Here is a 26,226-nt window from a genome sequence, read left to right on the forward strand (position 1 = left end):
TAGCAGACACTCCAGGACTGGAGTCAAAAGCAGGTGGAAGTGTATGGCGCTGAACTGAATTTAGGCCAAGTTCGCAGTTTTGCAGGTGTGCATATGCACAGGTGTGAAGGTACGTCAAGGTATTAATGCTAACACTTCCTGCTCCATTTACGGAGAATAAACTCTTACTGACCCACTTAGCCTCAGAGTGAAGGGCTATTTTGGCCTTCCGGCATAATGACAAGTACAGCAGTCATGTGACATGAGATTTAACATTTAACCTTTCGCCTTTCATCTTTTCCACCACCACAGTGATGGAATCTGAACAGGAGCGTGCAGCACATCCGACACCCAGCTTACGCACTGAACCTGGTTCGGTGCATATGAAACATTTCAGAAGCCACGGTTCCCCAAAAACTAATTTATTTATTACAGCATTACTTTGTTTAAACAAACTCTCGTTTTTAACACATACTCATTCTGTCAACTGGAATGATTATACTATATTTTCATAATATATATATTAATATATTAACCAGCATGCAGACTACTTTTGACAACGCTGCATGCGTACTACTGGAGATTGGGTGCTTTTCTGGAAACTTCCATCATGAGTATAAATGGTGTTGCTTATATAACCTACAGTGTTTGACATTTCAAAATGAATTGTATGTATTAAGTTATTAGGCAGCTCCTGCGTTATTGATGGTCAGATAAGATTATTCAGCCAATAATACAAAAAAAAAACAATATAGCTAGCATATTTCCTTCACCGCTCTCATTTTTACTTTATGTTTTTATTTAGAAATGGATTTGGTCACAATACTCTAAACTTTATAAAGATGATGATATTACAATCTATATCATTATTATAGTGTTTTAACTTGCTTTGCATGCTGGAGCAAAACACACTTCCAGCCTTCACTGATGATAGATTGCATATATACAGTGAGCTCCATAATGTTTGGGACACAGACATATTTTTAGATTTGTAATTAAACAATAAACATGTGGTTAACATGAAGATTCTCAGCTTTTATTAAAGAGTATTTTTATACATTTTGATTTCATCATGTAGAAATTATAGCACTCTGTATAATATAGTCCCCCTATTTCAGGGCACCATAATGTTTTGGACAGCTGGCTTCACAGGTGTTTCTGATTAGTTAGGTGTTTTCAGTTGCTTCCTTAGTGCAGGTACAAAAAAGGTCTAGCAGACAGATGAGACCAAGATTAACTTGTGTCAGAGTGATGTATCAGAGTTATGATCAATGTGCACTTTAACCACATGTGAATTGTTTGATTGCAAATCTATAATTGGGGAGTACAGAGCCAAATCAAGGAAAATATGTCTTTGTCCCAAACATCATGGAGCTCACTAGAAATATTGCTTTTATATAGCACCTTTTATCTCAGCCACCTTGGGATCATTATGCATTCGCCTGCTCCATTCAACACCACTATACAGCCATCAGACTCTTTTGTGTGTGATTGCACCCTCCGATCTTAAATTCAACAAACATGCCTGAAGTCCCTGCTTCAAATCAATATTTCAAAATAAAAATATATTTTTCAATCTTGGGTGCTTGTGCATATTCATTACAACAACAGGAGGTTCTGAGATGGGTCTCTCTAGGCAGGAAAAAAAATTCAGCTTTAAAAAAAAAAAAAAAAGGTCTAACATTTGTTACATAAACCTCTTAACACAAAATGAACTGACAGAAAAGTGTGGTAGTGTTTGTCCATTCGGGACCCCTTTGCCCCCAGAACCCACAATTTCATAAGAATTACCCATCAGCAGCAATAAGCATTTCAATAGCTGACTTTTCAAGCAGATCCAGCTCATGAACTTGCCCCAGTGTGACCTTACCACCACACCCCCTTGCATCAGTGAATGTGAGCTTAAACTTACTGCCTGCTGGAGGAAGCCATGATGTTTTCTCACACATCTTGGAATCTGTGCTCCTGATTGGCTGGACTGTAGGGAACATGCAACAGGATAGGTTAGGTTCCTGTGGCCCACTCCTGAAAATACATGCAGTGTTCACAAATTTAGATGTACTATAGCATATGTTTGACAACAGCTCCTTCTTGGTGCTTTGTTTAAAGTTTCAACTCCAAAAGCAGTAAGTTTTTCCTTGAATTCTTCACAATGACTATTGTAAAAATCTGTGTTGGAGTTTAACATTTAAAGATGATGCCGTGGTAGGATGTTACTCCTACAGAGAACTGTCAATTCTGGCAGCACTGGTATGCAAATTCTTGGTAACATATTTAAGAGCACCAAAACGTTATGTGAATGTTATCAAACAAAAACACCCGGTTGTAGAATTTTGCAGGTATGACAACTGCTAGGGTGATTGTGTGCAATATTTATCCTGTGACCACCATCAATCTTGCAAAGCCAACATTATCTCCCCTATGCAATGCCCACAAAACAACTCCTGAGGAGCATTGCTAAAGGTAGCAAACCATTCAAAGCTAACCACCTGTTCAATAGATGGAGCATTCAAAAAGTAACAAAATCTGCCCATTTCAGCAATTCTGACCCATTTGTATGAGAAAGACAGGAACTCAGTACTCACTGCTCTTTGACCTCTGCTCTCCCTCCCTCTCTCTCTCTCTGGTGAAATGTGTGGTTGGGGGTGGTCCGTTTGAATAGCCTGTGGGGGTTTGTGGGGATAAAGGGTTTGGGGTTCGGATGGATGGGACGGAAATTCAGGGTTCTGAGTTTGTAGGTTTTTCCAGTACGAAGCCTCAAGATTGGTCTCTATGTTCACTGTACAGACCCTGAAAGAGAGAAAAGTTCCCATTTAGTATCAGGAAAACTATCCGACCAAAGTGGGGCCTAGCACTCCCCGAATGGCAAACTCAAACGTAGGCAAACAGAGGAAGGACACTTACCCTCTGCCCTACTGTTCACCAAAAAGAGGTGAACTTCTTGCCCAAAGCTGAGACAGCTGGAGTGAGAAGCAAAAAGAGAAGCAGGGAGGGGAAGAGAGAGATAATGAGAGTATGAGAATCACAATGCATCTGAGTGAAGCATTTCGGCAATCACAGGTCCCATGTTTCATCTGCAGATTTTCATCACTGGGATTAATATAGTTTTAAAAAATACATTTACGCAGAGAAATTTACTGTCCAAGTCAAAAGCAGCTAGGCATAACATATGGTATTCAAAGCCAGACATCATTTCTTGAAAGGAAAAAACTCAGGAGTGTTTTGTTCTGGACATGTCTGGCAGCATCCATCAGGTTCTGTACATCCAAAAAAACACTACAGAGTATTCCCCCTCTATTGGTATCTGGGTCTGCGCCACCCCCACCCCACCCCGCTGCACATACCATCTCCCAGCTTCCCTGCCTGCTCGGCTGCACCCCCAGGTAAGATTTTTGAGAGGACACTGTCGCCTTCGGCTCCAGGCTGTCCCGCTGCAGCACTGCCTATCCCCCCTGGTCTGGGGGCTGCTTTCGACCCTGTGGGGATAGATAGTGCAATTGAGGCCTGAATACTGCAATTCAACATCCAGTATAAACCAGATTAATCCTTTCTATTCATCTATTCAGCACTACATGTGCCTTTCAATATGCAGTTCAAACAAGTCTGATTCATTCAGCATCACACATCCCCTGCACTGTCCTATATAAACCAGTTTTATCAAGTTAAATCTATTCAGCATACAAACTAGTTTCATCAGTCCACACATTACCATGAGCTATGCACGAAAACAAGCTTATGTGTTTTGTCAAACTCATACATACACACGCACACACACACACACATACAATCATGTGCATGCACATATTCATGCCCATACACAGACAATATTTCAGACAGAACTCTTTGTCTCTGCAGTGTAGCCAATGTGATGGTATGAGACGGCCCGCTCACCTATCCCTGTCAGGGGAACCTGGGGGGGCTTAGCGGCCTGTGTGAGTCCTGGCTTCATCCCCAGCTTAGAAGCATCAGCAGCAGTCTCGGTCTTTGCCTGTTCAGAGAAAATCCTGAAAGCTCAGCCTATTTATCATAAAAGTCATTGCTTCTTACTGTATCTTGGAATGAAGCATGCAGGGAGGGGAAATTTTACTGAAACTCATTAAATGTACAGTCATGCTGAATGAAGACCATTAAAGCAGCATGCTCTCCTGAATTATATGAAAAAGGCAGCTTGTGCTGAAGCTCATTTTAAGTGCAGCTGTGTGAAACTCAATAAAGGGGCATATTGTGCTTGAGCTCATTACACAGGCACGTCTGGTTGCACTCACCACAGTGGTGGGCTGAAGGCCAGCTTGGGGGCCTGCCTGTGACTGTCGAGCTGGGGGCGGGGCCTGGGTCTGTCCAGGCTTAGCCTGCTGCTGCTGCTGGGGTGGTTGTTGCTGCTGCTGCTGCGGTGGTTGCTGCTGCTGCTGCTGCTGCTGCTGCTGCATTGGCCCTGTGGTGGGTGCAGGCTGAGCTGCCGCAGTTAGCTGCTGCCCCTGCGGTTGCCCCAGTTGTTGCTCAGGTTGTTGCCCCTGTTGTTGCCCCTGTGGCTGCTGTTGCTCCTGCTGCTGCGTGCCAGATTGCCTCCCAGAAGCTGGGCCTCCAGAGGAGCGCTGCTGCAGCTGTTGCTGCTGCGGCTGCCGGGATGCATCCTGCCTGCGGCCGGAGGGTGGCTGCTGTTTCTGCGGCCTGTGCGGGTGCCCAGCGGGGTCTCGGGAGTAATCTGAGCTGCCGTGATGACCCTGCGAGGATGACCCCCTCTTATGCGCGGTGGATGAGGTGCCCCGGGATTCAGGGCGGCCTGACGAGTCCTTGGCATGGCCCCGGGTGGAGCGGGAGGCGCGAGGGTCCTCAGAGGAGTGGCGGGATGAGGAGTGGCGCCCCCCTGAGCTGCCGCTGCTGCCATGGTGCCTGTGCTCCCGTGAGGAGGAGTGACGTGGGGTGCCATAGTCCTCCTGTGGCCAGAGATCCTCCTCTGGCGGCTCGTCATAGTCATGGTAGGTGTGTTTCACATGGCTTCGCCTTCCAGATGAAGAATGACCACCACCGCTGCCACCATGCCTGGACCTATCAGAGCGGGCTTCACGGGGCTTTTCAAACCAGTCTGTCTCCTCCTGTCCCAAATGATAGGCTTTGGGAAACCAAAACAGTTTACCGTCAAATCGCCATAAGAGAACCAGGGAGAAAGGCATGCACAGTGACTGAAGCCATGCAGAGAAAAATCAAACAGGCTGAGGTTTATGGCAGGCAGGGCACAAGGCCTTTTGGACACACATGAACACACGTGTAAAAACCAAAAAAAAAAAAAAAAAGCCACAGGTCCAAAAAGATAATGAAGTAAAAAATGTTAAAAAATGAAGATGTCCACAACACAGTATCAAATAGAAATGCACACCATAACATGCAGTAACACTGAAAAATGCAGGCACATGCGGTTTCAACCCCACAGCTCACAACAGCCACATTTATTTACAGTCCCTTCAAAGACAACATTTTTTATCCTTTTAGATGAGATGAAACAATGGCATGCAGTTTGTTTTCAAGAAATGGAGGGTACATTTAAAGTTCAGGCAAATTTTGGCATTCAGCACCAGTTACCTTCGCTGTCAGACACAGCACAATGCATATCATCCACCAGGTATGGGTCGTCTGGTTTATAAACGTGACTTCTGGGTACATCCTTTGTGTGGTGGTCCACATCAGGCAGGGAGTGGCTAGAGCCATACTGATTGCGGCTGTCATGTGGATCAACCGCTGCAGGACCCCGCCCAACACCCATAGGTTTTCCTACAGGACTAAGCGGGCTCTCCTCTTCTGAGTGCTGGGGCCGGATTGAGGAACGGCCTCGCACGTGGCTGCCCCTCTGGGCTCGCTCCACCGTGTCCCGCTCATATGACTTGCTCCGGTAGCCAGAGTCCCGGGAAGAGATCTTGTCCATCCCATAACCAGTTGAGCGGGACCTGCCAGAGCCGTACATACGGTCCTCCTCCTCCAAGGCCTCCCGACTTGACGACCCATAATACCGTTGCTGATCGTACACATTTTTCTTCAGCCCGTGTGTGATTTCATCCCCAAGCTTCTTGGCCCGGGATACCACGGTGCAACTCCCGCCAGATGGCGTGGTGATGGTATAGGAGGCTAAGTCAGACTCTACGTCCCTGGCCTCTTCAATGGGGGAGAACTTGGAGATCTTCTGCTCCATGCCCTGCTTCCTGTGTTTGCTGCGCTTGGAGGATGACACTACAGCTGGTGCGAGGCTCTTGGAGGAATGCTTCTGGACGCCAGCTCCCCCTCGTGATGAGGAGTGCTTGCTGTAGTCATCGTAGTAATACGAGGATCCCCCACTCCGACCATGAGGGTCTGCTCCTTGTTGGTGGTATGCAGAGGTGGTCTTGCCACTACCATATGGGTACTCTGGCTCGTCTCCATAGGGCATGGCTCGGGTAGGGCCATTCTCGCTTCCATAACGCCCGTTTGGCGGCTGCCCATGGATGTCGGTCCGACTGTGCATGTCTGGGCCTGGTCCCATGCTCTCCTTAGTCAGCTCACTGATGTCATCGATCATGACATAGTTACGAGGGATGTTCTGCTCCAAGTTGGAGTAAAGGCCCTCTGAGGTGTAGGCAGAGGTGGGGCTGTCTGCAGAGCGGATTCGGTCTGACATGGTCTGCTCAGGGGGCCGATACTGCCCATACATGTTAGCCATTGTGGTGGAGGTGTAAGGGCTAGTAAAGGCGCTGTCCTGAGCTGATGTGGTGACCACCACAGTGGGGTTGCTGATGACCTCATAGTTGGTGGGAATCTTCTGCTCCAGGTCAGCTAAGGAGGTCTGCCGGGGTTTCTGGTGAATTGAGAGGACCTCAGCCTGTGGCTGGAATGCCAGGCTCTGGCTCGACTGGTAGGAGGTCTGGCTTGGGTATGGAGGAGTGCCTGTTGGGGGCTGGAATCCAGGCAGGCTAGGGTGTCCCAGTTCAGTCTGATAGGAGAGCTGGCTCTGGGGGTAGCCTTGGGAGGGGTATGTCCCCTGAGGGTGGAGGGTTGGGGGAGATGGGTGGGGCTGACAAGTTCCAGGCTGAGGTTGAGACTGGGAGATGGTGGGGTACTGCGGGGGTTGGAAGCCTATCTGCTGGTAGGCAGGACTGGGCTGGGGTGGGGGTGGAACTGACTGACTCTGCGGATACTGATAAGTCAGGAAAGAAGAAGCGAGTGTGTACTGATTGGAGGCCAGTTGATCAGAGGCGAACTGGCTGAGAGGAGCACCACCACTTTGCTTGCCCAGAAGGCCATTACCATCAAAGGCTGATGTGGAGGCCATGCGCACATTGTTGAGCTCGCTGTCAGATGCATAGTCACGGCCATCCCCAACTGAGCGCAAGTAGGCCAGTTCCCGCTTCTCTCGCTCCTTGCGCTGGGTGATACCTAACTCCAGGTAACGTAGCTTGGCATCAATCTCTTTCTCCTCCTCCTCCAGCTCAGCCTGCTGCTTGCGGAGCTTGGTGGACTCCTGCTCCACAGCCTTCAGCTCATTCAGGAGCCCTGCTTTGGTAATGGCGATAGATGGCCGAGGCAGCCCACGCTGGGCTAGGGAGGAGGGAGAAGCATACATATGGGGGAGGGCAGGGGTGACGATGGGGAGTGGGGTTTCCTCCGGAGGTGGGCTGGGCAGGGTCCGCTTCACCTTACGCATCAGTGCGTTCTGCTGCTGCTGCTGCAGTGCCATCAGCTAAAGAACACAAAAACATCATTACGCAAACCCACCCTGTGTGCCACCACTATGGCTTCACTCGCTCATTGAAAGTAATACTAGAATATACAGTGAGCTCAATAATTTTTGGGACAAAGCCATATTGTTTCTTGCTCTGTACTTCATCATTTTAGATTTGCATTCAAACAATTCATATGTGGTAGAAGTTCAGATTATCAGCTTTTATTAAACAATATAAAAAAACAGTCAAAGACTTTCTTCAGTGCTAAACTATAGAGTTCTTCCTTATCCTACCAGGCCCTTTGTGTTCACTGAGCTCACCAGTACTCTATTTTTTTCTTAGTGATATTCCAAATGGTTGATTTTGGTAAGCCTAAGGTTTAGTCTATATCTCTGAATGTTTTTTTTTCTTCATATATTTCAGCTCATTTTTACAACTCTGGTCGTTATGCTGGAGTTGTGTATTACAAGTGCTCTTATTACCACATTTCTGAACAATCTCCATTTTCAAGGTCTTCATATCCCAGAGGTTCTACTGTATGTATGAAGACTGTTATAATTAATACTTAAAATAAATGTATTGTCAATTAATTTTTTTTTTGCTTGAATTGTATTTTACCATCTGAAGCCTTTCACACAAGTTATTCAGAAAATAATCACATATGAAGATAAAAATGTGTCTGTCAGAAGTTAACTGTTACGCACCTGGCTGTTCTGGAGAGCCTGCTGTTGATACAAGGAGAACCTGGCCCGTGGCGAGTCATCCGAAGTGGGGCTCAGTGGTTTGGGGTCAGACATGGATCGCTGAACACTCTTGATTGGGCGAGGCAGTGTTTGGTGACGTTGGGGTGACTCAGCAGTAAAGTGTTTCTGTGGGGTGACGTGTGCCTTGTTGAGTCTCTCGCTGGAGGAGAATGAGGTCTCCAGCATTCGATGGGGGGACAATGGGGAGACAGGGGAGTACAGAACCTGGGGTGATTTAGGAGGCTGGCGGGCCAGGTTTGAAAGGGAGTCACTGTGCATCTGTGTTTGGTAGCCAATCTCCAGCGGGTCAGGCTTCCTCCTCTCAAACTTAGCCACACCCTGCTGCCGTGGGCTGAGAGGATCCACCACTCCAGAGCCAACAAGCTGCATACTGGTGGAGTATGGGCTGATGGTGGTGGGCACACTGAGCTGGGGCGCCACCACTCCCTGGGACTGGGGCTCAGGCTCTGTCTGGCAAGCCAGGCTCTCCCCTTTCTGGGTCCTCTCTGGGGCCGAGATGTAGTGCAGCACCTCAACCTTGGGCTCTGAGGTGGTGATGTGGATTGCTGGGGACACCCTTCCCAACTGGTCAGGCTCAGTCTGACAGGAGGAGTCAGTAGTGGTCTGGATGGCAATGCTGGAGGAGGAGACCTTAGGTGCCTCAGCCTTGGTGTCAGCACTTGATTCAGAGTGTTTAGAGAAACGGGACCGTCGCCGACGGACTGGCTGCTCCCACTCGGCCTGGTCCTCGTCATCCGTCTGGACACTGCAATCAGCAATACGCCTGGTCCTCCTTCGCCTGGACAGCAGGAACCTCTCCTCCCCATCCTCATCATCAGTCTGCACACTGCTATCAGCGATCCTTTTCACTGTGGGAAGGCCATCCTCCCCCTCTGGCCTTGCCCCATCCCTCAGGCGTGGCATGGAGTTGCGCTTTTTCATTGCCCGTGTCTCCAAAGAATCCTCGCTACTCCTAAGGGACATCTCTGAAGCAGAGTTGGGCAAAGTCCGTGAGGTCACCACTCCCTGGACAACATGCCCTTCCATGTAAGGTTGCCAGAACTGTCCATTCTGGCTCATGGTCCTTTGAAGCTCAGGTGGTATGTCTTGCTGAATTACTCTGCCACTCTGGTCACAGATGATAGAGAATCCCTGAGGAGCAGCTCCCCCAACCACGGTAATACCCTGCATGGCACCTTGTACGGCACCCTGCGCAGACGTGGCTGCAGCTGCAGCTGCAGATGCAGCAGCTGCTTCAGCTACAGCAGCTGCAGCTGCTGCTTCTGCGGCAGCTGTTTTCTGCCTTTTCTGCTCTTCCAGCTGCTGCTGCAGCTGTTGCTGCAATGACTGAATTTGGTCCAGCTGCGCTTTCTGTTGGGCTAACTGCTCCCTCTGCATGACCAGCTGTGTCTCCCTCTCAACCTGCTGCTGCTGTAGGACATGCTGCTTAATAGTCTGCAGCTCTTGTATTTCCCGCTGCACCAGCATTTGTTCCTTCTCTCTATGTCGCTGCAACTCCAGACGATCTCTCTCTAGCTCTTCCTGCAGGCGCAGCTGACGCAGCTTCTCTAGTTCCACACGTTCCCGCTCCAGCTGCAGGAGCTGCTCCTGTTGCTGCCGGAATCGCTCCTCTTCCATATCCTTCTCTGTTTTGATGCTGCTGCCAGTGGTGGTGGTGCTAGCTGCAGAGGTCGCCAGAGCTTCTGGTGCTGACTGTGCCTGTGATTGCGTTTGGGGCTGAGCCGGAATCTGTGCTTGTTGGAGAGTTTGTGACTGGGTCTGCAGCTGCATTTCAGCCTGTGTCTGAGGTTGCATTTGTGGCTGACTTTGTGATTGGATTTGTATCTGGGTTTGGGGCTGCATTTGAGGCTGCATTTGGGGATGTACTTGAGTCTGCAGTTGAGGTGGTGCCATTTGGGGTTGTATTTGAGGAGTAGTATGAGGTTGAATTGGAGTTTGGGTATGTGGCTGCTGCATTGGTACTGCTTGCATTGGAAGGTGTTGTTGGTTTGCAGGCGCTGCAACAGATGGTGGGACGGGCATTGCTGTTGTATGGATGCCAGCAGTTGGTACAGCATTAACTCCTAAGTGGCCAGTAGACCCAGTTAGAATAGTTGTAGTTGAGTGTACACTGATCGGTACTGTGGGGGCTGCTGAAGGTTTCCCAAGGTAGACAGGAGTATCCAGGGCTGTGGTGGTAGCCGGAGCACTTGTAGGAGCAGAAATATGGGCTGCAGAGAACCGGTTAGGAGGTGGGTAACGGAGAGGTCCTTGTGGGGACAGAGGCATCCTTGGAGTTACAAGAGGCAACCTGGTGAGGCTAGCCAAGGGTACAGCAGTCATACCACCTGTGGGATAAGGTCTGTAAACTCCCCTGAGCATGGGCCGCAAGACAGAGGCAGGCTGTGTGGTGATTGGCAGGGTGGAGGCAATTGGGGTGTTGATAGTTGAGTAGATCATTCCATCGGCTGCTCTTACGGCAGAGGGATAGAGTGCACGTAGGCTTGCTTGTCGAGCATTGATCAGGTTAGCATATGCTTGCACATGTGCAGGCTGCCTGACATCAGGACCCATCATGAGGTTGGCCCTCATTGACGCTAAGCTGTGCTGCAAGTTCAGCCTACTAGCTGGACTGGTACCCCTTCCGGAGCTGTACTGCAGTAGTTCAGGGGGATTGCTGTATCGTCCCCCAAATTGGTCCATTGAGTTGAGAGCTGCGCACATTCGACTGATTTCTCTGGCAGTGGTGGCACTATATTGTGCTAGGTTGGACTCCTGGAAGCTGGAGAGATCTCGGGAGTAGCCCAGATCTGTGTTAATATTTGACATGGAGCCATACCGTCGCAGTGGCATAGGCTGTGCCATGATGTCCCCCTGGTGGCGAAGATCTGTGTAGGATCCATACTGCATTCCCATACCCAGGTACCCCCCCTCACAGGCTTGCTTTATGGTGCTCAGGTCCATTGCTAGATCCCCAGATTCACTCTGCAGCCCAGCGTCAGCCAGATTAGTGTCTGACATGGATGGCTGTAATCTTCCTAAGGCGGGTGAGGAGAAGGCCCTACACTCTTCTGTCCCTCCTTGGGTGCCTGCTCCATGCTCCTGATATCCAAAGTTGTCAAGGCTAGGCTCATTTGTCCGGCTTCCCGTAAACTGAGAACCTGAAGGTAGGTGGGTGGTTTGAGATTGTTCGGTTATTTGATTCTTCTCTAGTACTGTAGCCTTCTGTGCAAAGGGCCCTGTGCAGCTGCTGGCAAAGGGAAGCTTGTAGACTACATCACAACATGCCACCTGATTCTCAGCCTTGATCTGGCCAGTGAGGTCCAGGACCTCCTGGGGGGGAGGCTGCTCTGGCTTAACCAGCTGGGTCACTGTAGAACCCTTCTGGTTGCTGGCATCTAGCTGGACCACCATGACATGGGGTTTACCAGTGGACAGGTTCATTGCCGTGGGTTTGTTCTTCAGCTCCAGGGGAGCTCCTCCATAGATCTCATGGGGAAGAGCAGTAGAGGTTCCAGCTTGAGCAGGGAGAGGAGAGGTTCTGGGAATTGCACTGACATTGACCGCTTGGGCACCACTGGTCTGACTCACAAGCAAGTCTTTCTTCATAAGCAATGGTTGCACTTGGTTTGCTAAGTTGTACCTGGCAAATGATGTTTGTTGTTGATGTTGTTGAAGCTGCTCTTCGAGCTGCTGCTGCTGTTGCTGAAGCTTCTTTTGCTGCTTTTGTAGCTGTTGCTGTTGAATTCCCAAATCTTCCAGGCAAGCATCTATCTTTGGAATGAATGGATCAGATGATGCCAGTGGTCTGGTCTGTGTCAGGCACACTGCTGACCCGACTCCCTGACCCAGGTCCACTCGATTCTGCATTGGATCTCCATAGACCACCGGCTGCTTCGGCTGTGAAATAAACATGGAAGCTGCCACTGTAACACTAACTGTTGTTGCCGTTGATGAGGCTGTGTGTAACTGCTCTTGGGCATTCAGGTTCATGATGAGGGGCTGAACTGCTGTGTGGCGGCTTGGACTTGCCTCTGTTCCTAATGAGTATCTACGAGTCTCTGATGCCAAAGATGTCAGGTCCATACCCTGTTCTGTCATGATGATAGGGGCTGGCTTCATAGGTGTCCGAAGGTCAACTACGTTACTGCTGGGCAGCATTTGGCCTTGTTCTACTACCCTGGAGGTGCCTGGAACAGTGGAGATCCTGCAGAGGGAAATGTTCTCCATGGACATAGACCCCCGGCTGTAGGAGCTAGTGGTGCTGGTGCTAGTGTGAACCCTCTCTGTTGGCTGAGCCTTGTGCAAGCCATGTTGGGTAGACTGATGAGGGAGCTGATGTTGTGGAGAACTTGGGGGACTTGTTGCAGGGACATGGGTCTGAAATTCTGGCTGATGGCTCAGCTTTGTTGGTGAGGTGATTGGGGAAGTGGCAGAATTTACAGTCACAGGTTTGCTGGGGCTAGTGGGTTCAGACCCTAATGTTATCACCATGAAGGGGGCATCCTGCGAGGACTGTTGCCTGGAGAGGCGTGGTGAAACAGTTCTATGAGGCATCTGTGTCCCGTGACCCAATACTGGGGAGGCAGCACCCGAACCAGCAGGGGGTGCTCTTTGTGTAGAGGGCTCAGTGGCACCTATTCTGGATGGAGAGTGAGTAGGGCTCTGCGTAGGAGAGGTGGAAGGAGAGAGGGGGGGACTTGAACTTTTGAAGTAAGAAAAGACTCTGGAGGTAAGGGATGTATCACTTGGATCTGGGGATGTGGCCTGTGTGCTGTGCGTTGGTTGAGCAGGAGTCCTCCTTCCTGGTTGTTCTCTTTGACTGTAAGCGTGGGTGACCTCTGATATCCTGCTAGAAATGTTTGAACCTGCAGGTATAGCTCCTATTTGGCGATCGTACGTTGACGACTGGTTTGTGTTTGCAGTTTGACTGACTGAGGCCTGGCTCACAGCTCCAGCTTTATGGGTCTGACCTCCAACCCTGTCCTTCCGTCCTTCTTTTGTGTAATGCTGAGTTACTCGCACATCAGGGACACCTCTTCCTGCGCTCTCTTGTCCAGAAAAGGAAACCGGTGCTGAGAGTTGTGTGGGGCTGGTACCAGGTGTGAGGAGAGCATTGTTCTGCTCCAGCAGCTTAGCAAATCCAGTGTCTAAGAGCTGTTTATCTGGGTAGGCTGCCTCCACCTCACTGCCCAGCTGCTGTCTTGGACCCTGGATGGAAGCCTGCTGTTTTTTCTGAGCTGCCTGTTGATGCTGTAGGCCCCGCACTTCCCCTGACTTTGTGCTCCCCTGCCTTGCCTGCCCCTGCTGCTTCTGCAGCATCTCTGCTTTCTTCATCATCTCCTCGTAGACCTCCTCGGCACTCTTCAGTGGTTTGTCGATGGAAGATGGCGAGGTGGCGGTCGGCTTCTCAGTTGGGGAGTAAAGAGACATGAAGGTGGGCAGGTTGTATTCGCTGCCAGACTTGTACAGCTTTGAGGCCATCATTTCAAACCCCTCTGCTTCTGAGTCAACAGAGGGGGAGTACTCTGAGCAGGAGGAGCGATGGAGCTCCTCCATTTCAGCTGCCTGCCTCAGCTCTTCTGTCGGGGAAGCATCCTCAATGGGGGAAAGATTGCTCGGAGGAGTCTTGGATCTCTCCCTTCGTCTCTGTGCTCTCAGCTCCTCCTTGTCCCTCTTGGTTTTCCTTGCAGTGCTTCGTATCCTTTGCTGCTCTACCTCCCTCATCTTCTCCTGTTCACGCAGCAGCTCCTCCTCCTCCCTCAGCTCATCTTCTTCAGATGAGTCCTCAATGGTGGGCAGTAGTGGACCGTGGGAGCGGTGTCTGGCCTTCCTCTGCTGCTTAGCCTCTTCCAGCCTCTGCCGGCGGCTGGGGCTGCTGTCACTGTCCTCCTCCATGGAGGACACTGACGTAGGGGAGGTGCCAGATGTGTAGCTTGGGGTGGTGGCTGGAAGGGTGGATGAGTACTCCCCCCTTGACCGCTCATCAGGGGAGCCAGTCAGACTCTCCATCTCAAGCTCCGGCTCCCTGTCCAGGGCGAGGTCATTTTCAGCACTTAGCTCTATGTCACGGTTGTAGCTGTTGGAGTTGTTCAGCTCAATGGTCTTGAAACGGCGCAAGCCTCCTGCCATCAGCCCATCCTGCCCATTGTCAGCGGACGCTTTGCTGTCCTCCTCATAGCTATTGGAGTGCTGGGTGAGGCGGCGCTTCTCTTTCCCAGAGTCGGCACTGTGCTTGTGGCTCTTCCTTGGCTTAGTGTAGCCATACCCTTCATCCTCCTCCTCAATCTCATCCTCATCAGCACTCATCTCCATGATCTGCCTTCGCATAAACTCCTCATCTGTTGTGTCCCTCTGGCCCTTCCGTTGCCTGGAAGGGAGTGGGGAGAGGCCACTTTCACTGCTGTCCTCTACATAGTCATGCCGCAGCCTGCAGCTGAGGTCATCTGAGGATTCCGCTGAACTGATCCGGCGGCTCTCTTCCTCGGCTGCCTCCTCTTCCTGGCCAATTGTGAGCGATCGCGGCCGCTGCTTCCGGTCGTCAGTGTCCTCACTGCCAAGCTGGTGCTTCCCCCGATCCCGCTCCTGCTCAGCCATGGTCTTGGACTCCAGCAGCGGCCGCATGGAGCTCTCCAGCTTGGTGATTTCGGAGGGGCTGGGTGGGCTGCGCTCGCTGAGCCCCCTCTCACTCAGCTTTACCCCCTCCTCCTGGATCAGCCCCGTGATCTCACTGTGGGAGCTGGAGATCCCATCTGATGAGTAGCCAGTGTCGCTCAGGCTCTGTGGGCTCCGCGTGATGTCCTGCGGCCCGGGTTTACCGCCCTCCTGTGGACAGGAGAAAAAACGTAGATCAATGTCCATCTCTGTCTGTCTCTCACTGACTATAGGCAGGGATGGGCAAGATTTAAACTAAACGGAAATCTGAACTATATATTTGTGTATATGTGCTTCATCTGTAATACTTATACCTCCATCATTTTTATTGTACTTTATTGGTAAATTTGAGAGGTATTTTGTAGTTCGTAACCAGATACATATTAGTGTATTTTTACCCACCCCTGACTATTTTCAGTTCTATTTTTGAGTTCAATGAACAATACTGAACAAGCATTTAAAATATTAGAAATACATATATTAAAAAACAAATATAAAAAACGAATAAATCTGGCGCCCAAAGTGAGGCTGAACATGTCCAATTCCCACTCTAATTTGGAATGTCTAATTATCTGTAACTGCAGCCACGTTCATGTGTAAGCCCCACTGCTGATTTTGAAAAGTATAGACAACTGCGGTTCTCCTCTGAAACACATGGTGTCACCACACTTCTTTTAACATTGCTGCCGAACTTGCAAAACTAAATAGGTTATGCAGCTGTTCATGCTGGCGCCCAGGGCAGTGTAAAGGGCTTGGAGTCTGTGTTTCTGGGTCAGTCTGATTGTCTGTGTATTGGGAACTTCACCTTGTAAATAAATGCAACAATTACTGCTCAAGATGGGTCTGGTTTGTCTCTGTACGCAGTCGCAATAGTATTCACAATAGTCTAGCTAGCTATCTCTCTCATTACCTAATAGACACACAGGAGTAAATAAATACATATTATGAATTTGTTTATTAATTTATTTTTTTAATCCTTTAGTGTACCAGGGAAGGTCCATTGAGAAAATGTTTTTCTTTTAAAAGGACATCCTGGGAGACAGACCAGAGAGAATCATTGCAAGTGGGAAGTCAGAGAGAGAGAGAGCAGTGGTAAAGCCCCTGGGGCAGTTGGTTGAGTACAGAGCCTTGCTCAAGGACCCAACGACAGCGTTCTTTCTTGAAGGGACCCAACTTAATCTCTCCAGATACAAGTCAGCATCCCTTATTTACTCCTGTGACAGAGGAACAAGTGTAGGATCTATGTATTCACAATAGTCTAGCTAACATTCACATTGCTACAGAGAGACATTCCTTTCCACAAATGCATCTCTGCATGCAAGTAAAGAGAGTATCGTAGAATTCAAGGGATTTGATACGTTAGATTCCATGACTTCTGGTCACACAGATAGACAACGATTCTGTCCAATCAGGGATGAGATGGCCGGTATGAGATTTGTTTTAGGGTTTGTTGAAGTGTTTTCTGCGTTGTAATTGCTTCACAAAATTATACCGCAATTTCAGAATTGTTATTTTGTTTTATCGTGGTGTTTCTTAGAAATGTTGAAATATCAAAATGTGTTTGTTTAAATGTTGTGTTTCCAAGTTGTTGTCTTTTCTGAGTTGTGAATGTGTTTCATTAACTGTTTTTGTTTGTTTTCTGAGTTGTGAATGTGTTTCATTAACTGTTTTTGTTTGTTTTCTGATTTGTTCATTTGCCTTTCCCTTCATGACCACCATAAGACAGGGATGAAACACAGACTCCAAACTAACTGCACCCTCCTATACCTTGGGCAATGCAATCGGCTTTTGCGCATCAAATTATGGAGCTCAGGGCAACAGCAGGCACTGGCTTGGTCAAGATTTTAATACCTTATTTAAAGTAATATTATGCTGCAAATTAAAACTTAAAAAGTAAAAGCGTCTTTGAGACCATGAAAAGCGCTATATTAAATAAATGTATTATTATTTATTAAAAAGTAAAGTAAAATAAATGACGATGATGGTGATTACAATTAAGAATATGAATAAAAATATAAATAACTAATGATGAGGAAATGCTGAGAAGATAAGGCAATTAATAAAAATGATGATGATGATATGATGATGATGATGACGATGACAATGATGATGATGGCCAGGAAGATGAAATTTGTGAATAAGATGAAGAGGTAAATGAAGATGATGATGAAAATGAAGTAACTGAAGATTCTGGCGTGGATGGAAAAGATAAAAGAAAGCATAAAATTGATGACAATGGTGATGAAGACAAGGAAGATAATGGGGGTGACTATGATGAGAAAAGTAATGATAGTGATTGCTAATGCTGCTGATGACAGTTATGATGAAATTAAGAAAAAGATTACGGAAGCATTAAAAATATGATAGGGATGATAACGACTATTACGATACTGATGATCATAACGGCGATGATGATGATGACGAATAAGATGAAGAGGACAAGGAGAGTGAGAAGTCACTCACATCGTAGTGCCTAGACTTCTGAGATCCATCTTCCTTCTTGATGTCTTTAGATGGAGTGATCTGATCAGTGTCACCCTTTATCGGGGGGGTGGGTTTGGTCTCCAAGTCCTTCTCTTGAAGTTTGGGTATGGTCTCTTGAAGTTTGTGTGTGGTCTCTTGAGGTTTGGGTGTGGTCTCTTGAAGTTTGGGTGTGGTCTCTGGGAGTTTGTGTGTGGTCTCTTGCTGTCTGGGCGTGGTAACCGCTTTCTTGGACATGGCCTTTGGCGGGGCCTGCTGTGGACCCTGGGCCTCCCGTGACACTGGGGGCACAGCCTGCACTGGGGGTCCTGGCTGCTTCGCCAGGGAAGAAGGCCCACTTACTTGGCCGGAGACTGGTCTCTGTTGCTGAAGCTGGCCTGATGACCTCGGCACTGGTTGCTGATTGGGCCCTTTCTGCAACAGTGGCTGCTGTTGATTGGCTGGAGGTTGGTGCTGGGGAGAGCCCATTGGAGGGTGCTTTGGAGATGGCTGAGGGGGTGGTGCATCAGCCAGACCTCCAGACATCAACCTCTGTGTCTGACAGTTTAAGCAAAGCCATTCTTTCTTCTGCAAAACAAAAAGGAAAAACGAAACCCATATACACCATGAAAACTCCTGCTGATGAAGATATTCTATCTATTATTTATTTGATTTATTGTCGCTCAGAGTTTATGCTACAGCAATATTCATACTGAAATATATTTCACACTGTAACCAGTGAAATCACATTTTGGTCATAAATAAGCCTTTTCAAAATTATTTATTGAATGAATTTTTGAAATAGACTTTTGCTTATCGTATTTTGAAATTGCATTGGTTGCCCCGCTTATTTCAATTTTTACACATTTGTCTGACCTTTCATGTGTCCAGCTCCCTTCTGATCCCAATGATAGGTCAGTTATATGGGGTTTACTGTGCCTGAATGCTTATACAAAATCCGTTTTCATCATTCAAAACTAACATAAAATTTTTACTCAGTTCATACAGCAGCTTCCAAATGTATATTAATGGTTGAGTGAAATTTGAAAACTAATTAGTGTTCTCATTATTTCCTCTTATTCTGCAGCAACATTCTGTACGCTACTCTTCCTACAGATTTCAGCTAGACCTACCACGTTTGGCAAGTAGCTTCACCGAGTTGCGTAAGCATTTTGTGTCAGTGGATTCAAACTATCTCCTCTCCCCCTTTCCCCAGCCAGAAGTCCAGTGTGCACGACACCAGGAGAGGTCTGAGTGGGTGGTGAGGGTGTACCATCAAGGACATAGAAAGGCTGACGCCATTGTTAATGGATACATTTCAGATAATGTACTCTTTTTAAATTTTTTTTAAATCTGGAACTAAAGGACGCACAATGAAGCAAAGACAGACACATGAGAAACTTGAGCAGATGATGGAGACAACCAAATACGAGCAGTTAGCATATCTGCCATTATTGAAGACATACTATACTTTGCTGATGCCAAGGACATAATACATTTTACAGAGAGAGAGAGAGAGGGAGGGAGGGAGAGAGAGAGGGGGAGGCAGTGAAAGGCTTCTAAATCACTGAGTGAAAAAATGAATAAAACCGTTTTTAATGCTAAGCATATATACAAAATATGCCTATTTTATTGAGCCTTGAACAAGCTTGAAATTGATCCAACATTTTACAGGTAATTGTCTGAAAAACCATACATAACCTTGACACATACTCTGTGAATCAATTATTAAAATGTATGTTAATATTTAATTTTCATCAAATTTTTATTGTTAATTAATGCTGAATTGAATGCATATATATCATTAGTGTTTAAAATGGACTTTGTCACAAAGGAAATATTTTCATTTTCTATAATCCAGCAGATACAACACATTCACATAAATAGAAGGATAAGCTGATAGTGAGGTGCTATCATGTTGACTCTACCTCTTGGAGGTGTGAAACAAAATATGCAACAATCACTTCTGTAGCAGCTTTGCACTTCCATGGGTTCAGGTTACATTTTTAACATTCATTTTCAGATTAATTAAAATTCCAGCAGTTTATTTAATTTGTTTCACACACTGTGGCACAAAAACTGAGTTGGGTTTGATGAGCATTCAAGAAGTGTATTAACCTCAGGCATGTAGTTTTGACCCTCTCTCTTGAAGAGGGAAGTTACGGATTGTAAGATTGGTTACTTGTAAACTGATTGGTACTTCCAAGTTTTAGTCAGTGTTATGTTCTTATCACCAGCAATTGTAGCCCCACCTACATGAAACCATGACTTGTAAGAAATAACTAACCATTGGCCCACTAGTCACATTCCTAGAATTTAGGCAGCTTCTACACTTCAGATTGTAAATCTCACATCAGGTGATGATTCTAGCCAACTCAACCACTGACCAATAAACATAACCCTGTCTAAAACTGAACAAGTAAATCTCTTCCCACACACTCTGGAGATGTGTCTACAGTGCCTGGGGACAAGGCCAAGACCTAACAGCTAATGACGAGAGTAGACACAACCCAAACAGGAGTAGAGAGGATGTGGCTGTTCAACATGCCTCAGACAGACATTAATGTGACACATACCTGAGATCCGATTCGACAATTCACAAAATCAGTTGTACGGAATAGGACTGATTTCAACTCTGTGTGCCAAGTTGCAGCAGAGCTACAGAGGAGCTGATATTGCATATAATGCTGATATTGCATTTGGTTGTTACAGGAAGCAGTCTTGGGTGGCATTACACACATAGAAGCATCTGTACATGTTTGAGTTTGCAATGCTTTTGGTCAAAGTATATGAAGGTTCTGAAGCCCTGAACACCACTATAAACTCTGTTAATTACCTCTGTGGTCCCACACAAGCAGCCAGCAAGCACAGATTAGTCATATTTCTATTACAAGCAACCTTAGTCACAGAGTGACAGCTCTATAAATAATGTAGAGAACATGCTCAAATATAAAATGGAAGAGCTTCTTCTGCAGAAGGTCTTTCAAGTGGTTCCTAATGACTCACTGACAGACAAATTGCATAAATCATCAGAATATAAATTTGCAATTTATAAAACAATGACACTGTCTCACAAAAGATTTTCCATTCCAAACTAGGTAAAGCTTATGCAAAACACCGTCTCTGAAACCTCAATATGTTAATGGGACAGAATTCTTGCTTGAAAGCAGAATTCTAGCTTTTTGTGAGCATTGTTGGTAAAATATGACTCATGAGTATATTTCCATATTTCATATATAACTAAGTGTACAGTTGTGCTTGTTAGGGGCTGAGTGGTCTAAGCTGACCAGTGAGCACACACTCTGTATAAGGCTGGCAGGAATCTGACAGCCGATGAAGCTACTGGCCACAGTCAGCACTGGCATGGCCTGGATTCGACCCAAGGCAGTGAGGCTCACCCATGCAGCAAAACATGGTGGGAAGGGGTGAGTAGGGTTAAGTTGAGTGGGGATGAGGGAGCGAGGAGGAGTGGGGTTGAGTTGAGTGGGGATGAGTGAGTTTGGCTGAGTAGGCTGAAGAAGTAGGGCAGCACAGGTATGGATGCAAGGCAGGAATCAGGGGTGTGGTCTCCATACCCCAAAAAGTGCTCCTCTCATGACTGGAGGTACCATGAGAGTCAAGCTGCTATGGAGCACAGATAAAGGATGGAGAGAGTATTCTGTGGCTACACAGACTGATACAAACAGCTGTGTCCCTGGCCGTAAAGCTTAACACCATGGATTACTGACACTTCTAAAAATCTCTTTTGTTCATCAGCAGAAGTAGACAGTGCCTAACCTAATGGTTCTTCTTTCTTTGGCATTTTTTTTGTTGTAAAATCTATTGATGAGAAAGGTCACCACAGGCAAGTGGAATCAAACACATTCAGGTAGGAGGGAGAGGAAATTCGGGTTATTGTCAACAGAATAGAGATCGTTTTGCTAACCTTCTCCATGATAATGAACAGTGGCTATCCATACTCTCAGTGAGAGGAAGACACGCATCTGTGACTCAGTTTCTTACAAATACAGCTTTGGTTATCTCTGCAACACAAAGTGCAGTACAAATGAATGAAGGATCTGTCTCTTCCCCTACTTCCTCAGGTGAAACATTAAATTGGGCTCTTTCATGAAGGATGAAGCCTGATTTCCCTGGTTCCTATAGGACACATATTTAGGAACCAAAGTGGTCAGATTAGGCAGAATATACAGGATCTCATTCTGAATGGATTGTACCTGAATCCACAGTAACATGTTGCTAAACAATCTGCTGTATACTAAACAATTTTTATAATCTCCCCAAGGACTGTGGGTGAGGCACAAACTCACACACAATCAGAACCAAAAACTCACAAGTATATACACAAACTCCACCCACAATTATAGTCTACCTACAAGGAGAACCACAAACGCTGCAGAAATTCATAAGCACAAGCTCCACCTACAATCTGAACCACAAAATGGACCAAACTTCTCAAGGCGAGGGGCCAAATGGGCCAATCACAGTGCAGGTTGAGTAATTCTCTCCACTCCCGCTGCACACAAAGCACTCGGTCCTGAAAGGCTTCAGGGGCTATTTCTGTCTTACTGTGCTGCTGTGCACCTCCTCCCTGCATTTCCCTCAGACAGCATCACACATCCGTAAGCACATATATCACTGCTGCATAAGGTGCAACTGGGGGGAGAGAGAAAGACAGAGGGAGAGAGAGAGAGGGAGAAGAAAAAACAGAGGGAGGAAGAAAGAGGAAGAGAGCTGGATAAAGAAGTAAGAGATGGAACACACCAGTCCCACCTCAACAAACACAGACCTTTTACGTGTTTATACTTGCAGGAGTCACCCAGCACACCCCCTAACCAGCCACACACCTTTTACCTGACTCATGCTGTGCTGTATCACAGTGATCAGAGGTTCATATCTGTGACTGGGTACATGGGTGTGGGCACATTGCTGGTTCTCTTGTTATTTCTGTTAAACAGCTAATGATATGCAAAAAATGGTAGCAAATTAATGGAGACCTGCACTTTTCAGTGTATTTCAATAATGGGTGATTTGCTGTGCTTTGTGTGTTCTGAAATAGTAGAGGATTTTCTTTGGATCTTCTTTTTGGATAACTGAGGATCTCCTCCATATGTGTTTGGGATGATGGTGGCATTTCTCTCTCTCTCTTTATGTGTTTCATATAATTAACAACCCAGTCTCAGAGCCCCACACATTTTAATGACATCACACTGAGCAGCAGAACCCGCCACACATCGGGGAAGAGTAATTATCACATTAAAGAGAGAGGATGGACAGCACTGTATGACTGTTATTATTACAATAAAGAAGCACTACAATCACATGTTCATAATAAGAGCTCAATATCCAACTCAGATGATAATGTATTAGTGTGAATAATCATAAGTTGACCTCACAAAAAAAATAATTTTATACTAATTTTTTGTTCAATTAAGGAGTACTAGAATTGTATAGTGCTGATAACTAATTATATTTGACTTATTCAGTAATAACTGCTTAAAAGAATTGTGTTCAGTTTATGTTCAACAAACCATTTGGAAATGATAATCTCTTGTAATTTGTAAGATTCATCTATGCATGTGAACTTTTGCATGTAACTAAACTATGAGCCAAACCTCAACATGAGACTAAGGCCTTTCTATTAAATCAGGAAATAAAAAGAGTGATCATCGACAAAAAATACAATTCTTCACAAAATTCACATGTAAAACACCTAGCAATCAAATCAACAAGTCCACGTATCACATTCAGTGTAACCCACAAAATTTTTTTTTCCAATAACAGGTCAGTGAAATTTGCATATGCAAACATATGCAAGTTCAATTAACCTAAGAAAAGTTTGTTTCATGAATTTAAGAAACTGAGTTTAGTCAGCTTATTCAAGTCAAAACTTATTTATACAAGCCAGATCATGCATTTATAATTCACTTGGGAGTCTTCAGGAACCCGACACAGTAAAAGGTCCAGTCTTAATGAAACTCAAAGAGTTTGAGTAATAGGGATCACATGCACGCTACTGGAGTATAATGTACTCTATCAAAATTGAGTTAAACAATTAATACTTTACTGAGCATCATGAGTAGAGCTTTCATGCACTGATAATGAGAAACATCTTTGAAAACTTGATTGGCACAAGGACATTTTTAAAGTGATGCCTGTTCAGAGACAGAGATGTGGACCGACCAACATCAAAAACCAACATCAGTGACAGTAACTTCATTGCTTAATACAGTCTAAGTTTCTGCTGTCTTCAAAATCTAATAAAGAAATGGGATGGCAAAATTATAAATGCAAAATAACATACATGGTAAGGAGCATAATGATGCAGAAGCATTCCACTGCTGGAAATGCAGAATAGGACACAGTCTTTCTCTTCTAAAATAAATTTTAAAACACTCAACCTGACCATGTTCAAGGAACATCACATCATTACAGGTGTAAAGCAAAGGAAAAGTTGACAAGCAACAGTGTTCCTGATGGGTTTTTATATACCAGATAGGGCCAGAAGTGTTTAAAATGGGTCTACTTCTCTGACCAGCACTCCACACTTCTCTCTATGATAAATAGAAAATGAAATAAGCACAAACCAATATGGATCTTACACATTGTTACTGAAATGTAAAATGTAAAACTTGAAAGACAAAAGACAGGAAGAGAGCAGTGAGAGCAGCTGTCAGGGGCCTGTCCAGAGTTATGCTATTCAAAAAGGAAATGCTGTGAAAAGACAAGCAGTGACATGCCTCTGTACACAGAAAAAGGTAAGTAATGAGGTTAATGAGAGTGAATCATGCTCTCTAATGGCACTGCAGACAAGGAAAGGGGGAGGAGGAAGAAAGCAGACTGAAAATCAAGGAAAGACAAAAGGAAAATTAGAGAGTGGGAAGGAGGGAGGAGATGGAAGGTGAAGGAATACACGCGAAAGTAAGAAGGCGAAAGATTGAGACTGAGAGGAAGTGACTAAGGGGAAAAAAGAGGGAAAATAACAGATAGAAAATGTGGGAACAAGAAAATGCAAGAAAGAGGGAGAGGACAAACAAAAAAAGAGAGGAGGGGGGCAGGCAGTGCTCCCATGTGACTCACTCTCCCTGCTGGGTTCATGACAGCAGGGTTGGTTCCTGCCTTCCCCATTTAATGTAAATAGGTATAAACCACATGCTGATGCCTCTGTGTCATTTGCTCCTGCATTGCTTCCATTACATACAGAATCTTTCATTCTTCACTAAATTAACATTCTGTACACTGGAATACAAACCAACTGCACTCTGGATTATAGACCTAACCTCACCTGCAAAACACTTTACCCCGACCCTTACCCCACACCATGGCACACCCCATAGAATGTCCCTTTGCTGCACAGGCACTCACATGTTATTACTGCACACAGCCATGCTTTACCTAATAACAGTTCATGTCAGAGAAATGGGGTTGCTATTATCATTACTGCCATCAGTTGCAGCAGTAGTAATCATCTTATTTTAAAGGTAATAAGGTCAATAAGGCCAACGGCATCCAGGTGTTTAGGAGGAAGGATTATGCTGGGCAGCGCTGGGTGGTAATGATTAGATTGATGTGCTTTGGTTGTTCTTTATTCATTCCCAGTGGTTGGACAGAACTGCAGCTGATGCAGCACTTATTTGTGGGAAAGAAGAACAGAGGTAGTGCGTCTGTTATCATGGCATCAACTCCCAACACCAAGAATTATGATCATAATTAATAACCATTCACAAAGGCCATAGCTATCTCCTCAGTCAAATGGAAATATTAATTAGGGGTTTGTATTCAGTGAAAGGGGATAGATTTGAGAAGCTGTAGAGGTAGAAAGTGATTTTTCTAACAATCTTTATTTGTCTACTGTTTATTTAACCTTTAAATTAAACTCCTGGTAAAAATTTCCCAATTGAGATAAAATCTCCTTTTCCAACAGATCCGGTCGCAATAGCACATGCATACACATAAGATTTCTGATAGAACATAAACTATCAGACCACAACTAAAACAAACCCGCTCCCTGATCAAACAAATTAAAGCCTAGCCTCTATCAGCTCATAGGACAAAGTCAATTTTTTTCAGCATGGTGAACTGAGATTGGTTCATCAACATTACAGAGAGACTGTCAATTGGCTACCTATGTTTGAAAACACAGGTCCACAATCTCAATTCTGCATTCCAACATTAGACACAGTATATGTGGAAAAATATGGCAAAAGAAACATACTTCACTAGGGCAAGCCATATGGGTTGATAGGAATGGAGATGAGACTGTGTTGCTAAGCACTCAAGCAATGGTGTTCAGTGATATCAGCAGTACAGAGCCTCACATTAACAACTCCACCCACTACCAGCACCCTCCTCAGGTCAAAACAGTGCTCTGAAATACCCCCAGCCCTTCGCCTCCTCACACAAAACCTGAAGAATCCAGTAAATCTTCTTAAACACATCTTAAAACATAATCTGCCCGTTTAACATTTTAATTACAAAATGTACTACAAGTACAAAAGCAGTACTACATGTTCAGAGCCTAGTGCTCTGACCACTACTCCACACAGCTGTTGTTAGGTCCACAGACCAGTCCTCTGAGCACTGCCAGAGCTCCCACCCCAGTGTCCCTGGTTTGAAGTCAGCCAAATGGGTGTGCTTTCTGAGTCAGAGCATAACGAGTCCCTGCCACCACACCCTGCTGCCTGCTGCTGCAGGAGCTTACAGAGTCA

The 26,226-nt window shown here is 46.0% G+C and overlaps 1 protein-coding gene across 1 annotated transcript in view; it reads right to left on the minus strand.

The window, feature by feature from the left end:
* The window catches only part of bsnb (bassoon (presynaptic cytomatrix protein) b), a 63,548-nt gene that overhangs the window by 7,354 nt on the left and 29,968 nt on the right, over positions 1-26,226 (minus strand). The window contains exons 7-15 of the mRNA XM_064304223.1: positions 17,525-18,109; positions 8,369-15,232; positions 5,557-7,681; positions 4,245-5,089; positions 3,871-3,967; positions 3,324-3,455; positions 2,884-2,939; positions 2,565-2,769; positions 1,892-1,957 (exon numbers count right to left, since the gene is read on the minus strand). Coding sequence (XP_064160293.1) covers positions 2,899-2,939; positions 3,324-3,455; positions 3,871-3,967; positions 4,245-5,089; positions 5,557-7,681; positions 8,369-15,232; positions 17,525-18,109 — 10,689 coding nt within the window. The 3' untranslated portion in view covers positions 1,892-1,957; positions 2,565-2,769; positions 2,884-2,898. The remainder of the gene's footprint in view (positions 1-1,891; positions 1,958-2,564; positions 2,770-2,883; positions 2,940-3,323; positions 3,456-3,870; positions 3,968-4,244; positions 5,090-5,556; positions 7,682-8,368; positions 15,233-17,524; positions 18,110-26,226) is intronic.

The sequence above is a fragment of the Anguilla rostrata genome, chromosome 13, assembly GCF_018555375.3.
Source record: "Anguilla rostrata isolate EN2019 chromosome 13, ASM1855537v3, whole genome shotgun sequence".
Lineage (NCBI taxonomy): Eukaryota > Metazoa > Chordata > Actinopteri > Anguilliformes > Anguillidae > Anguilla > Anguilla rostrata.